General features: G+C 46.4%; 1 protein-coding gene across 1 annotated transcript; it reads right to left on the reverse strand.

Annotated features, from left to right (window-relative positions):
- Positions 1–1,367: 1,367 nt before the first annotated feature.
- On the reverse strand, positions 1,368–15,189 carry spire2 (spire-type actin nucleation factor 2; the record flags this gene model as incomplete). Its single annotated transcript, XM_079744092.1, has 15 exons — positions 1,368–1,692; positions 3,311–3,408; positions 4,056–4,083; positions 4,237–4,304; positions 4,427–4,564; positions 4,737–4,855; positions 7,171–7,399; positions 8,496–8,662; positions 9,370–9,487; positions 9,854–9,940; positions 10,315–10,479; positions 10,967–11,047; positions 11,293–11,742; positions 12,382–12,425; positions 14,892–15,189. 15 exons carry the CDS (start codon positions 15,187–15,189, stop codon positions 1,368–1,370), a joined length of 2,415 nt encoding a protein of 804 aa, XP_079600218.1.
- Between the last annotated feature and the right edge of the window lie 1,497 nt (positions 15,190–16,686).

A 16,686-nucleotide genomic window follows, 5' to 3' on the forward strand; every position in this document is an offset into this window, starting at 1 on the left:
TGAATTAAAGCATTGAGGTCGGTATGTAGAGTAAATCGGAGCCAGATGACAGATGGAATCAACCAATCGACCTTTAGATGTGTAGATTACTTATTCATGAGGATAGAGGCGGGGCCATATGTGTCATTAAAGATTCAATGTTGCTCAAGTGAAGTTTCCAATCGTTTTTTTTTATTGTTGTCCAAAACTGCAGATGTGTTTATCGTAATGTATAGGGTTGCTACCATTCAATCAAAAGAAACTGATGGTTTAAAACTTTCAAAGCTAAAGTAACTTGTAATGTTGATAGACAAGCAAATCAGCTCAAACCAACAGTGATATATTCTGGCGGGAAAACAGATTGTCCTTTAAAGTAGAACTATTAAGGATGTATGACGTAGGAGACTAAATAGTGCCACGTGCCGGGCTCCAAGTCCAAGCCTGTTAAAGACCAACAATAAGGAGCACCTTGGCTCTGGCTTAGATAGAGGGTCCATTGTCATCAATGGAACATGTCTCCCCGGTATTTGATCACGACCAACCAGAAGAGCAGAGCACATCCACGGGTGCTCTCCCGTGGACGTGTGGACTGTGTAGAAATGGGGCTTCTTGGACCCATGGTTGCGAGGTCAGTGCTTCTATGACGGGCTCCCAAAGAATGACACAAGCGAGGGTGGCGTTTGTTGATAAGATCTTTTATTTATTGCAGTCGAGGTTGACTCCGTGTTTACAAAACCCTTGAGCAGATTGCAGACATCCGCCGGGTAGTGAGGCGACGAAGGGGGGTGGGAGGAGCGCGGGGCGTGTTTCGCCTCAGCTTTATTTACATCAGTGATCCAATAAAATGTCCCATACATTCAGGAGGTCACCGCCACTCCCCACTCCCATCCATCCACCCACACCTTGTGGGGCCAATCCCCACCCACTACTGACCCGCAAAGTAGGCCACCTTCCAAGCGAGAAAGGCTATGTCCCCAATGAGCTTGCACTGATTGTGCCTCTGGCCATGCTAAAGGGTATAATACATTCACAACATAATCAAGGCAACATGTCACGGCCGGCGTCCGGCCGTGTGTGTGTGTGTGTGTGTGTGTGTGTGTGTGTGTGTGTGTGTGTGTGTGTGTGTGTGTGTGTGTGTGTGTGTGTGTGTGTGTGTGTGTGTGTGTGTGTGCGTTTGGCCATGTGTGCTTGTGTGTATATGTGTGCGTTTGGCGGTGTGTGTGTGTGTGTGTGTGTGTGTGTGTCCAGAGGAGGGGTTGGTTGGGGGCTCCAACACTGGTGCTGGATTCGAGTATCGAGAGAAGGGGTTCGTGGGGGCGCGTGGTGGCAGCAGAGGGGGTTAGGGGCTAGCTCATTCAATCAAAACAGTGTAGCGGCACGCTCTCGGATCACTTTCCCGCCCTGTTGGGGAGGGCGGCGTCGGGCTGGGCTAGCTGCTGCCTCCGTGGGGCACCGGGGCGAGGCTGCGACGGGGCGCCCCACGGACATGGCGCCGACAGCGGGCGAGGCGAGGGAGCGGCCTGGGGCGGGCGGGCGGCGGGCCGGCTCTCCCGCTTGGGCGTGTTGAGGAGGTCCAGGCTCCGGCGGCTGGACGAGATGACGTCCGCCACGAACTTGGTGCACTCGGCGCACACGTCGCGTAGCGTGCAGCCGTGCGCGTACAGGTGGGGGAACTCCTCCTCGACCGAGCGGCGCGTCAGGCTGCGTAGGGACCTGGGGTCGGGGAGGTCGGGTCAGGAAGGATCTAGGCACTTTCTGCGGTCTTTGTGGCACACTGCAGCTGTGGGATGGTGCTGGGATGATGGCTGGTTTAAGCAGCCGCACCTGGCCCGACTCAGACTGACTGGACTGGGGTCTGGGTGAGGCTGCATACCTGTGCCACATTGAGCAAATCAATGTGGCACAGGTTAAACCAGCCATCACCACCGTTCTCCAACATGGCAACATGTAGCACAAGGCCATTGATCACTATCAGCAAAACTTACAATGAACTTGTTCATTGTAAGCTACCCACGCATACCCATGCATTCACTTGAAAATTACATATGGAAAAAAACAATGCATCCTTGGTTTCACCCCTCCAAAAACTGATAAAGAGAAACATAATGATCTTAATATGTTGCGGTTTGATCATCGAAAACCCCTGTAACCTGGTCTGGTTGTAACATGCAATTAGTTAGAATAAAAAATCCAACATCAACTTCTCTACTTTCAAAGCACAATTAAATTGCAAGCTCATTGTCACACTAAATCAATCAAAACAAACAGAAGCAGTGAGATGAGGTTTAAACCATAGTGATTAACAAAAAAATATGATTGTCAGATTGACTAATTAAAAAATATTCATGAACATTTCTGATCCCATAGGGATGCCAAGTGTTTCTGTTTCTCGCTCCCTCTCCCTCACCGCCACCTCTTCTGTGAAAGCCACACAGAATGAGGGAGGATATTAACGATGGTGGGATAATTATCGCATAATGGCTACTTAGAGGTCTCGGAAGAGAGGCTGCTCTTTCATAATCATCCGAGAGAGAGACAGAACGATGGAGAAAATACAACAGCCGTTGGCTTGATTATGTGATCTCCCATTGGATGAAGTAGGCAGAGGCTGGTATATTTAGAGTTTAAGCAGGTTGTAAGAAACAAGGCAAGAAAGAGAGTAGGAAGGAAATTGATTTATCTTGCGGCCTTACCCTGCCTATGTGCACACACTTTTTGGATAAAGAACACACTGGATAGGGTAAAGATATGCGTTGGGGGAGGAGAAAGCTAGCTAAATGGAGCCAATCTAAGCCCCGCCCCCTTCTAGTCTATCAATCACTAATGATAGTCACCACCTCTGTCTGGATTCACACACGTCTGGGGAGACTGTTGTAGCCTGGTCCTACCAGACTCTCGTACTTCATTTCATTTGCACAGAGAGTCTGGCCTCTCTCCATTGACAAACGTTAACTCACTTGAAGGAGAGTGTCTGTTGAAGTTTAAAACTATTGGATCTGCCCAGTGCCACTCTGGATCTGCCATAACCAATCGCTAACGTTTGGTCGTGACGTATGTCATGCGCCTGGACCGGCCGGGAATCACGTTGTGCGCTGGCTATAAACAAACCAAATACCATGCGTGAAGATGTCCGTCAACGAGAGATGACTTTAACGTCATTGTTCCCTCTGTTTGCTGATTGGACGCACAAAATTTGGACGGAGAAAACCCGCGAATATACCACAAACCCAGACGTAGTACTGAAGGGAAATGAAAATTGAATGGAAGTACTTAGGCGGGCGGAGTCAGGCTAAGACTGTTGGCCTGTTGAAGGACAACATCATCGACTTACTTGTATACTTGGCTTTTGTGGCCATGGCTCTTTGGGCTGCTGTAGAAGCCCAAGGTATAGACAGGGATGTGTGCCATCTTCTTAGATGGGATCTTCATCTGTTACGGAGAGAAGAGATCAGAGGGTCAGGGACATGTCAAGAGACATACAACTCCACAGAGGTTAAGGGAATAGAGAGCAATGAATGACAAGCACTGGAGAAAGGGCAACATGTATAACTAGTTTGACGCATGGAGCAGTTCATTGGCATGACTGTAACAAAATCAACATCCATTAACCAACAGGTTTATGAGCAGGCAAAAATGTCAGGCATCACAAATTAATCCATTCTCAGAGGTATGTTCATTCCAATCACAACACTAACACGCACAAAACAACATACAAGGTTCAAAAAGTTATAAATAGGTAATACGGTAAGGAGATCAACTGGTCAGTTCATTGCAACACACACACACACACACACAAAAAAAAAAATCACAGCAAACACAATTGGGAACCACACAAGTCAAGTCCCAAAATCTCAAACCTACATAGCACAGAACCACACATCCACACGGCCTGGGGGTAGGGCAACAAATCAAAAGCATTAGCCACCATTAAACCACAAGCTTAATATGAACAATAAATGCACAATGGGCCCAGGTTAATATTGGTTTCGACTGAGTCCTATTGGATGCGTCCGGAAGCCAGGCCAAAAGGCCTACAGGTAACAGGGGGCCAATGTGGATCAAGTGATTCCAGTTACCTTTGCACTGCAGGAGGCACAGACCGATCTACAGGGAAAGACAGCATTAATATGATACATGAACTGGTACGTTAAAAAAAGAAATATATTGAATATTACAGACCACTTTATTCAGGTGTATAAAGTGACACACATTGACAATTCAATTCAATTATGAACATGTAGAATGTATGGGCAAAACCTTTTACAGAGTAAGCAATTGGACGGCCACGAGAAGAGAGGAAACTTCACTTTACAGCAGCAGCAAACCTGGGACACACACACACACACACACACACACACACACACACACACACACACACACTTAAAGTGGTCCATCTCAATCCATATTGAAGGGTATAAGCATTACCCGAACGCTGCTATCCCAGTACCTTGCCCTTCTTCAGGTTGTTGTAGAGCTCTTTGGTCTGATAGAACTTCTCCATTTCTGCCTTCACTAGAACCCGGCGCACATTGATCACCTCCTCCACTGTCAAGGCAAGACTCTCCACTGGGTGGCAGAACTCCTCCTAGATGGGGAAGGACATGGACCCCAAGGGGGAAAGAGTAAATCCCAGGTTATGTGGTTATTACCATACATAGCCCCACACGTTTATACTCTAAATCCCAATAGTTGCTGATTGTGTTGCTGCAAATGTCATAGCAACAATAGGTCTTATTGTTATTTTTATAATTATTTACCATCCACTGTCTCTTCTTGTCAACTGTGGGCGGGGCTTCTGAGGTTTCTGTGACCTCGTCCACCGAGCTGAGGGACAGGCGGGCGGGGGAGGTGGGGGTCCAGGAGGCTTGGTAGGACGCTGGAGGCACAGAGAGATGGTCAATGGATTGCATTTATATAGCAATTTTATAACCAGGGAACACTCAAAGCTCTTTACAATATTGCCTAACATTCACCCATTCACACACCAAGGGCGGTATCAACCACGCAGGGCAACAGCCCGCTCGTCGGGAGCAGTCAGGGTTAGGCATCTCGCTCAGGGACACCTCGACCCTCAGCTAGGAGGAGCCGGGGATCGAACTAGCAACCTTCCGGGTACCAGTCTACCTCCTCGGCCACATGCCGCCCAGATGGAGTTAGACGGATGGACAGATAGAGGGACAGAGAGGAGAGATGGGTGTGAACGGTGTGAGTGAGGGGGTGCAGGAGGAGAACAAGGTACCAGGGGAGGTAGAGGAGATAGAGAACATGAAATGGATTTTTTTCGAAAAAGGATGCAAGGGATAAATACATACTTTAAAAATGAAAAAAACATTAACAAAATCAGTCTGAGATGAAGGACCAACAGAGGAAGACCGGTCCATGCATAAGACATGAGTTGTCTTTCATGCAAAGCCCCCCCCCCCTCGCTACTGGAGAGCACAGCTATAATGTCCCCATCTGTTATCCAATTGATTGCGGTGACGTGCCTCAGACATCGGTACCTTAGAACATCACAGCTAGAGGTCTAGGCACGCTAATGGGCCCTTGTTTCAAAAGGGCTTCTTGGTTGGAGGTCATGATAAATTAAGCAGGCAACGCGACTGGAGGCGTGTGTGTGGGTGGTGGAAAGTCTGCCTGAGCTTCTAAATTATGCAACTGTAAAAAAGTGCACGCACAGGAGCCGAGATTGAGATGGCCTCTTTGGTCACGCAAGCCAAAAGTGTGATATTCAAGAGTTTCAGCACTTCAACGAAATGATAAAAAGATCTTCTGCAGCTGGTGAACGCTCCCCATAGCCACTTTTGGTCAATACACATCATGACCTGACCATAAGCAGAATACATCGAAATAACAGCAAAATTGGTTAGGAAGAGGTCCAACTCTTTCTGGGATAAATAAAGTAGACCACCATCTTATCTTATCTTTTTGACTACAATAGGCCTACAGATGTTGTAAAAGGCCACATACATGGAAAAAACTGGCTTTTCGATAAATTGTTACTATAGAGTTAATCGAATGCATTAGCATCCATCGGTGTAACGTAGTGGCTCACTGTTCGTCTATCAGCACATCTTTTCAAGTTGATTACAAGCCATGGAAACACTGCAGATTGAATTACGCAGCACATGTTATCCCCCTCACCCCCCTCGCGAACATGATGTGTTGTAGGAAGTTCCCCGGTAATGGACTGACATACTGTATTCATGTCATCAAACCATGGACTCCTCACTCACCACTCACCAAGCTAGATAACGGTTATCAAATTTCCGTTAATGCTGGATTTGAGGTTGGCCTCGGGATCAGGGAGGATATACAGAAGAGGACGTCTGCATGGAGTTCTTATTGAATAAGGAGGAGTGATGGAATACAATACTGTGCACATTATAGTCAATTTAACCTTTACAATTAAGAGATCAACCTTCATCAAGGTTGAGGGTTGACAAACACGCGGCTACACAGTGCCTATGTACCGCCCACCTCCTGCGTCACGGAAATGGAACAAGATGCATGGGAGTAAACAGAGCTAAATAAAGAAAATAATGATTTCAGGAAACATATTGGTTTAAAAATGTCATGGGTTCAACTGTATGTACAGGAAATCAAACAGACTGAAACAGACTATTGGGCAGATACTCATACATAATGAATACACAGAGTTGATCAAACACTGTCATCAAAGTTACTGCCACTTCTTTTTGCTCCCTCATAAAGTCACACTATAAACCATTTATCTGGCATTCCCTCATTTAGTCACACTATAAACCAGTTATCTGGCATTACTATCTTGTATCAAATTACACATTAGCTGATTTCGAAAATTATATTTTAATTAGGCAAACCCTACCAGCAATTATTAAAATTGAAACTATGTCACTGTGGGTCCGTTGACTGACGACATACACAAGACATTTTTAAGACTTGACGCATGAGGTGGGCGTGACTTAGCAACGAAAAGCTTGAAGGCAGTCGCCATCTAGTGACAGAAGTGGTAAATGCACCATAACGTTTATTTTTTTGATAAAATAAAAAAAGATTTTTAGCAAGATTGTTTGTGGCGCAATATACACAAGTGCAAATAGAGAATCCTTTTTACAACTGAAATATATAGCTACAAGTAATCAGTAATAATAATAATAATAATAATAATAATAACAATAATAATAATAATAATCCAACTTGTCCCATACTGACCTCGGTATACTGGTGGTGGGAAGGCCCCCGTCATGGTCTGGGACCGGGGTCTTTCTCCCCTCAGCCTGACCGCCGCCTTGCCTCCCAGCCGCGGGGAGCCGGCGAGGGGGGGCAGCATGTCGCCCCGCAGCTCCGCCAGGTCGTGCTCTGAGAAGGAGCGGTCTCGCTTCAGAGGTAAGGGGAAGCTCTCGGCCCTCCGCATCTCCCCTCCCTCCGGGGAGTCCTCCTCCTCCAGACCAAGAGAAGAGGAGAGGAGGGGTGAGGGCAGGTAGATGGGGGTTAGGGGGTAGGGGGAGAGGGGAGTAGGAAGGAAAGCAGCGTGTTGTGAGGAGAGGAGAAAAGGAGAGTACGGTCGGGTTTGGAGAGGAGAGGAAAGAAAAGGAGTGGAGAGAAAGGGAGACAAGAGTATGGGGAGAAGAGGAGGTTCAGCGAAAAGGAGAGAAGGGTAGGTTGAGGAGGGTTGGGTAAGGAGAGGAGAGCAAGGAGAGGAGAGGAGAGCAGAAGGAGAGGGGTGTAGGGTGAGGTGAGCAGAGTAGAACAAAGCGGATGTGAACATGGGTAGGGGGGGTCAGAAGGGAGAGAAGAGGAAGTCAAAGAATTGAAGGATACAGGTGAGAATCAAAAGGAGGGGAGAAAGCAAGAGGGAAACAAGCCTAGGTCAACCTAGTAGCTTGTGTAGACCACCTTTTGCCTTCCATACTAGTCTTTCTCGCACAACTTTGAACAATAGTGATTAAGTCAGTCAGTGAATAACTTTCCTTCTGCTAAGCTTAGTTACATTGCATGAGAAGTTGTTATGAGGCATTGTGACCCCTAGTGTCCTATTCATGACATAGATGTGTTGAATTAATCTGTTGAATGTGAATTACATAAAGTGTGTGGATATACAGGAAAGGAATTCTTAAAACACAGCAGCTAAAATGTAAAAAGACAGTGTTCCTTTGTATACGCTTGTTTGAAACATTAAAAAAAGTGCATCAATAATGTGATGTAGATAAAAGTTTTTAGATATTGATCCGTATCCATACTATATTTGGCAGTTGACTATCAATCAAAGTCTGCCGCACGATTGTTCATTTCCTCTATTGCTCGGAAAGAAAACACAGAGTTGATAATACAAACAAGCCCAAAAATATATTATCATGCATAACTTGTCTGCTGGGGGAGAAAATTAATGATGCTGCATCACGGATTGGAAATATTGGAAGGATGGTACTGAATGTGGGCTGATCTTAGTACTCTCTAAGAGGACAGTGCCTCTCAGTATCTGCCAAAAATCCCTCCGATTGGGACTGCTTTATTATCTCTCCGCGCCCTGGCCTCACCTCCCAGACATTCATCTCCTCCATCTCCGCCAGCGTGGGGGCCTTGAGTCGAACCCGCGGCCTAGGTGGGGCGCGGGGCTCGCCGTCCGACGCAGACAGGTCAATACAGGACGTCGACTTCATGTTGCAAGGACAAGGCAGGGTAAGGCAGGGCATGGAGCCAAATGCTGAGGGAGGGAAGGAGGGGAAACCACAACGATTGCCATGTGAATAATCAGAAAGGTTTGGACATTGATAACCAACTATTAGTTGTTTTTAGTTAGTGTTTGTTGTGTTCCTCAAACAGTGATTGAGAGAACGAAAGGGCCTTCCAGGAATTTCATTGGGAAAATAGCTGTTTGTGTGAACTCATCGAATCTCTACTTTAGAAGGACAGACATATATAAACACACACACACACACACACACACACACACACACACACACACACACACACACACACACACACACACACACACACACACACACAGTATTGCCCTTGGTCTGTAAATAACTAATCAATTGTATGAAATACAACACCAGCTTTCCAGGCACACTAAAACAAAAACATGACTAATGCACTTTAGCGGCAGGTCATTCATGGACAGTAAAACCTTTGTATAAACTGCACCCATAAACTATAGATCCTGATGAGATTAGGAATAGGAGTGGGTTATTTACACACACACACACACACACACACATACACACACACACACACACACAGACACACACACACACACTAAAAATAAATGACAAAAACCTTGCCATCCCTTTAGTTAGACCATTACATATTAGAGCATTACATATGCTTTGCGAGGGTTTCCACTTCAACGTTTCATTCATTTTCCGTCAGTCAGTCAGTGTGTGTGTGTGTGTGTGTGTGTGTCCTTACATCTGGAGGGCGGGGAGGCCACGGGCCGGAGCTTCCTCTCCTGCTTGATCCCTGCCAGGAGCCGCTGGTGGAGCGACTCAGGCTCCTGGGGGGCAGGGGGGAGGCTGCGCTCTGACACCTGAAGGGCCCCACCCAGAGGTGGTGCCACCACCAGCAGATACAGACATCAACAAAGACAGCAGGACCAGAGGAGGGGGGGGAACCAGGCAGTAAAGACAGAGATTTCGCTTCAATAAATCAAACAGAACCTAAACTAAAAGATGACCGCTAACAATATTAGCACGAAAGGAGAGGGAACCATGCACCTTGACTGTACAACTTAAATAGTATTCTCAAAATAAAATAAATCTTGAATGATTTGAGGTCATTACGTGTCACATTAGCATCGACGCTCTTATGCTCATTTGACACAGAGTTAGATGAAGATAAATCCCCTTTAAGAAATGAACGGGCCGTACTCCGTGCGCCTTGTATGTGGACTTACCGGTTTGAGGGGAGGTCTGGACCTGATAAAGTCCAGGATCATTTCGTGCGCATTCCTCTTCACTCTGGTGGGGATATCTCCATCCACCTGGGAATGGGTTTAGGACGGGATGATGAATGCAGTTTGGACACACCATAAATGCTCTGTGCTTTGAGACAGTGCATGCAAAATTTGCAGCAAAGGCCTGAAAGCCCTTGCCACACAGTATATTAAAAGCACATTATTGTTGGTTGTCAGGCAAAGCACACTAGATGTTGCTGCATACAGTATTCAATCATTTGACATTCCTTTAATTTGCAGATTTCTTTATTGTTTTACCATTAACCTGAACAACCGACACAAAGTCGTGTTTCGGCTGATGGTTGGTTGTTTTTGCCTGGAGCTGCAGTGAGCTCCAAAGGGCCCCTAACGAGGTGGGCCGGTTCAATTGTTGTTCAGTGATTGGCGCTGGCCTCCCTCACCATGACTTTGCGTAGCTGGATCTTCCTCGACCGTATGTCCTGCATGAGCATCTCGAAGGGGGTGAGGCTGAACTCGGTGGGGAGGGGGTTGAAGGGCTGCTCCCCCACCTTCTTCAGCTTCACACCCTGCCTCAGGTCCTTCATCAGCTGCACCCACAGGCGGGCCTGCGCGCACACACACACACACACACACACACACACACACACACACACACACACACCAAATGGGACCATTAAAGGAAAGCCTGATAAATACAAAGCAGTACACTAACTTTACCTTACAGGTTTAAAAGGTGACCTGGGCACACTGTATCGACATGAGTTTTGAAAGGTGTTGGATACCAGGCATGCCTGGCCACCAAGCCTATCAAATAGATGGAAAGACTATTATATGGAAAAAGGGTCCAAACCTAAAAGAATACAACAATATATGATAGGAACAACTGAGCTTTTGTTAAAAGATAACTGAAAGTGTTTCTCTTCAGCTCCAACATCGAACTGCCTGCATTCTTGCACCAAGACCCAATTTATTTCACATTGGCAGGATGGCTAAGGGTGAACAACATACCTCTAACGAGGTGATTGGCCGAACACGACAGAAAATATATGTGCACACACGCACACACACACGAACACACACACACACACACACCCAGTCTGTGTGCTTCAAAGCACCGAGTTCAGCGGTGGACGAGTCTTCTGGAATTTCATCTTTTCGGATTTTCTTCAGCATCTGCAGAAGGGAACACAAACCAAAATGTAATTTCCCCTTTTCCCCCCTGAGCTCTGCAGCATCAGCAACAGCTGCCCTCAAAGCCCTTCAATACCACAGAAAACTGTTATTCATTAGGCCCGGGGCTTTCTCATAAAAGCGTTGCTATGCTAACCAGACTTTACGGGATAGCAGACGGCCGAGTGGCTGCGGCCCCGTAACCTTTGGAGACACAGACAACACTGGCAGCAGAGGCTACAGCCCACCTCCTTGGCGTCTTGTATCTTGGTGAGGAACGTCTGCAGCTCCAGCGTCTCCACAAACAGGGCCCTGCAGACCGCCGGGTAGTGCTCGGCAGCCAGAGCGGGGTTGGCCAGCCGAGACGCGCATAGCGCCTTCACCTTCGTCAACGTGTACACCGGCCTCCTTCTCCTCAGGACCCCCTCCTCAACGCCCTCCTCCTCCTCCTCCTCCTCCTCCTCTTGCTCCTCGTCCTCCTGCCCGCTGTAGCCCTCGTCGGCGGTGGCGTTGACGCAGCCGTCGCGGTCCGCACCGCCTCCGCCGCCGCCGCCGTCAGCGAGGGAGTCAGCCTCCCCGTCGTCGCACGCCATGCGCTCCAGGAGACTCTCCAGCTGCGGGCTGAGCTCCTGCTCCTCGCTGTCATCCAGGCCCCAGTCCAGAGCCTGGTAGATGGCCACGCCCATGGACCGCACCAGCTGGTGGGGATGCCGTGAGGGAGAGAGAGGGGGGGTTTGATAAGGCAAGTTTTGGTTCCGATTTAGGCATGGTTATTATCCCTTTAAAGTTTGAAGACGGGATGCGGTGTGTTTGACAAGCACATCTGATTGGCCATAAACGCTGAGGAAGACACTAGAGAGCTATAAAGATAGGAGTTGTGTCCACCAAGATAATAATGAATTATAGTGCCTGTTGCAAAATAATGAAGGAGTCACAGGTGGTTTCATAAGATGCATCGTGAATTCTGTTTACAATTTATAAAACACACTTTTATTAAATGTTTAAATGTCAAAAGGATTAGCTATTAGAGGCTTTATATCATAAAACGTATTCCATGTTATATTTGCTACAAAGTATATTAGTATATACTTTGCTACACCTATTGCTACAAAACAGTCATCAAAAGAAAGGACAATGTAAATCTTAAGGACTGTCCCAATGAAATGTTTGATTTGACTGGGACAGTCAAATCAAACAGATTTTTAAGATTTCTTTATACTTCCACTCCCCCCCCATTACACTTTAAACCATTTAATCTCTTCTGAGTGGCAGTGATAGTTTCTACACCCCGAATATAAATGAGTGTGATGATGACCTTGGATTGTCCCTAAACTCACCTGTCGCTCGGCAACCACTGGAGGAGAAGGTCTGGCCGTGTCATCTGCACACACACAGCAGAGGAGACAGTCAGTGAGGGATTCACCTAAAACCATTGATCACATGAAAGGACCCGACACTGAGTCATCATGATGAGTGGGTCAGAACTGAGGATAAGAAAGCCTGGTGTTTCATGAGCCATCTGGCACTGTTTAATGACCACGTCAGGACCAGGATGCAGCCAGTGTTACCACCACCCTTAAACCCAGCGCTGTGTGTGTGTGTGTGTGTGTGTGTGTGTGTGTGTGTGTGTGTGTGTGTGTGTGTGTGTGTGTGTGTGTGTGTGTGTGTGTGTGTGTGTGTGTGTTAAATACAGAAAGTTAAAACTCTCTCTGAGATCAGATGTCGGGACCCACACCCCTGGGACCTGAAACTCCTCATTCAGCAGCTCTCGCTGCAGGGAAACAAGAGACGAACACGGCCGGACAGAGCCTGGCTGGAAGAAACAACAACATAGAGGAGGTGGAGGGGTTAGAGAGAAAGGGAATGAAATCTGAGCATAAAAAAAGGAAAAAAAAGTGAAACATAAGTGTTTTTTCTGTTGGGATTCAAAGGAACATGCAGAGCATGGAGGGCCAATTGGGGAAGGGTTAGTTGTCGTGAAAAGCTGGAACCTAGAAAATGACATTCTGGGAATTTCTAATTTATATTTAATTATTTGTTCACATACAAATACGTGTGTTGCCAGAATATAAATAGTTTTCACAAGACAAAAGGATAACGGGAAAAAGAAAAGGAAACGGCCCATAAGAATGGAAGACCAAAGCGGGGCACAGAGATGTGTCTGTAGAAGCATCCGACCAGGTCCAAAGAGTGATGAGAGCAGTGCTAACTGCAGAACGCACACACAGGCCTTTGTTGTACATGAGAGGCAGGTCTCCTATACAACAAAGCCGCCAACTGACACACACACACACACACACACACACACACACACACACACACACACACACACACACACACACACACACACACACACACACACACACCACCCCCACCCCCCAGAGCAGGAGCAAAATGACAGACACCAAGAGCATCATTCATTCCTAGAACTGTCCGCAGGTCAGCCGAAATTGCCTCACTGGTACTGTATCCAAATGAAAGCAGTTATAGTTGCCACGGTTACTGGACAGTGAAGAACACACAAAGGGAGACGGTGTGTGCCTGCAGCCAGCCATGAGGTCTTCTCAAGATGATCAGAGCTATCTGTTATGAATACTAATTCACGCACACATCACTTTTTAGGCACTTGAGTCACATTCTGTGTCCACAAGGGAGCTAAAATGGTGCCCAAAACTGAATAAATAGAAGGAAATAAGGGTAAATATTCCTGTGTTGCAGCATAACCTTCACAGTGCCCAAATTCTAGATAGTCCCACCTTGACAATGGTAAAGTCACACACACACACACACACACACAATAACAATTACATCATACTTAACCCCATGTCCCACAAAAGCTTATCAATGGCAGTTAAGTGTTATCAACTAAAGATACCAAAGAAAGTTTATCTCCTTAACTCCTTAACAAAAACTTGTTCAAAGTACAATTGAATGAAGTTATTTGGTACAAATTAGAGCAAACTTTCATAGCCAGAATGAGCACATGTATCTTGTGATGTGATACTGGCGCGGAAGAGTATGCAGGTTTTACTGTACATTTATGGCACTATTGGATATCCATTTGCTTCACTGTGATTTGCTTAGTCATGCATCTATTCATGAGCTTCAGAAACACTGTGCATCCTCAAGCAACTTCATGGTTCTCCAACTATTCAGGAAATACTATTTAGAGACATGCAACTTGAGGGTGAAGGCAGGCTCCAACAAAACGTTCTGTTTAAGACAATACTTAACATCTTAAAATTGTTGTATCCGGATGCATTCACAAGTTGACTTTCTCACTAGCCATGTAAAGCAACATTTAATGTAATACTGACCGTTGTATTTGTATAATAATAACTAATTATGTCCTGCTTTCCTGCAATCCGTCGTCAGTTTTGGCTGCATAAATCCATGTAGACAGATGCAGAAAGCCTCCCAGATTTGAAACTTTGGGTCAAAATTTTCCATTACATTGTCAATAAAACGACCCAGTTGTTTAAATTTTACCCTGTTGCAATTTTTGTGCACAACATGGAGAACTGCATGTGAATTTCGATATAGCTTCAGCGGAATGGCTATTCAATATCAGTGAGTCAGACTAAAAATGAAGAAGAAGATATGCTCTTCTATGAATAATGAATCTTAGTACGATCCTAAACAGTAACAGGGAATAACAATGAAAACAGTGGACATCACGTGAATGGATGTTAGGCCGTTTGTTTACATCCAACTCTACAATCAACTTGATGACACGATGAGCGGCGGTATGTTTTAGACACTGGAACTAAGTGAGGAATGGATACAGGCCTCAATAACATTCAAAGTGCCGACAGAGGTAGCCTAAATTAAAGACAGCTCTCCCTACCACTGCTGCAGGGCTGCTGCTGGAGCGACACTGTCCCGTCTCTGTGGAGGAGAATAGAGGACGGGTCTTTCACTTGGTAAAGTGGACCAGTCGCCGGGTGCGGCGCCCTCGCTCCTCCGCAGCACTGGTAGCACACAGCCCAGGCCTGCTCCTCGTTGATCGGCTGCTCGTAGGACTTCAGCACCTCCTCGAGAGACAGTTCCCGGAGGTCGGTGAGGTCTCGCGCCTCTCCGCTTCCCGTGGACACGGACCCCCGCGGATCGCCATCCGTGATGCCTCTGTTTGTTGATCTTGCCATGGCTGCGACACTCATTAACCCATTCCTCACGCGTAAGGTTACTTTGCAGCCATATAGGCTCAATCACCCCAGCCCATGCAGATGTATCTACTAGCGCTCGTCAGTTATCGAGGCGGTGTCGAGTGGCAAGCACCGCAGCTGCCCGCCGGTTATGCTATCACAACGAAGAGAAGGTGAGTTTGCTGCAGCGGTGCCAATCAGCGTCAGATGAGTTGGGAAGGAGGCGGGGGGTAGTTCAATCTCCTTCCACGGTGGCGCAATCCACCTTCTGGTAGACATACGCAATACAGAGCGGGATGGGGGAGCCAAACTTGTTGAAAAGCGATTCAGTCAATTCGTCATTATGATCACGGTGACAAGATATGTTTTTTCAATGAGCTACCGGTTTGGAATCAACGTACCAATATTTTACCCCTTCCCTTCTCTGCAGCACATCCGCCCTGCGACCACTCACACAGTACCACCCGGTAACAACAAATAGGCCAATAAGATAGCCATCTTTATCTCGCCCTTACTGCATTTGTCATATGGCACCACGTGTTGAGTCAATTCACTGAAAACTTAATTACACACAAATATTGGTGTTGTTATTAGCCTATTTATTTATATTTTATTTTATGAAGAGCTATAATATTAATAAATTATACCTATATATTTTTTAAATGTATATAAATACTTAACCGCAACCAGTAGATGGCAATATCGCCTACTTTATTTCCCGGTAGCCAAGGTCTCGTCTTGCTGGGCTCCAGCCCACAGCCCGGCAATCCCCGCCCACTTAAAAAAATATTGAATGTTCTTATTGATCACAAATTTAAAAATAATTAATTATTATTAAATATTAATTAATGATGATTATCAGGCTTCACACGTGTTGGGTCACTTATTAATTAATGTAGCCTACAAATAGGCCTACATCAGTGGCCATTTCAAGTTTGAAACAGGGTCAGAATGATATTAACAGTCTAAAATATAAATGTACAAGAAAACATATTTTTTGTAGAAAATCACTTTTCCGGAGTTGTCTGCAATAAGGATATTAATAGCGCAACTGCATAGTGTTTTTAAGGGCTTGTCGCGTTGGCCTGCTTACTACAGTGAGGGTTTCGTATAATTTAATTAATTAATTAAGACGACACATTAGCGCCCTAGGCAATCGCCTAGGTCCTTCTTTTTTCTTCCTCCATGGGCCCCTGACGCCGTCTGGGCTCCGGTGCAGTGCACCGGTTGCACCGTCGATATTTACGCCACTGTGTAAGATGATGGAAACGTCTTGGGTCCAAGGTGAGAACGAACTTCACGCTGGAGCAGTGATGGGGAGAAGCCGGAAGTGTCTCTTTGAACAAGTGCTGTCGTCTCAACGGAGTCTGCAGTGTGGAAGAAAGGTAAAACTGGTGATGGCGCTTTGCAAGAAACGGTCAGAATCGGTTGGTCTCATCCAGGGGCGTAGCCACATGGGGCCACGGCCCCCCTTGGTCAGAGGTTGGCTACCCCGCT

Source organism: Pollachius pollachius (genome assembly GCF_949987615.1).
Source record: "Pollachius pollachius genome assembly, chromosome: 9".
NCBI lineage: Eukaryota > Metazoa > Chordata > Actinopteri > Gadiformes > Gadidae > Pollachius > Pollachius pollachius.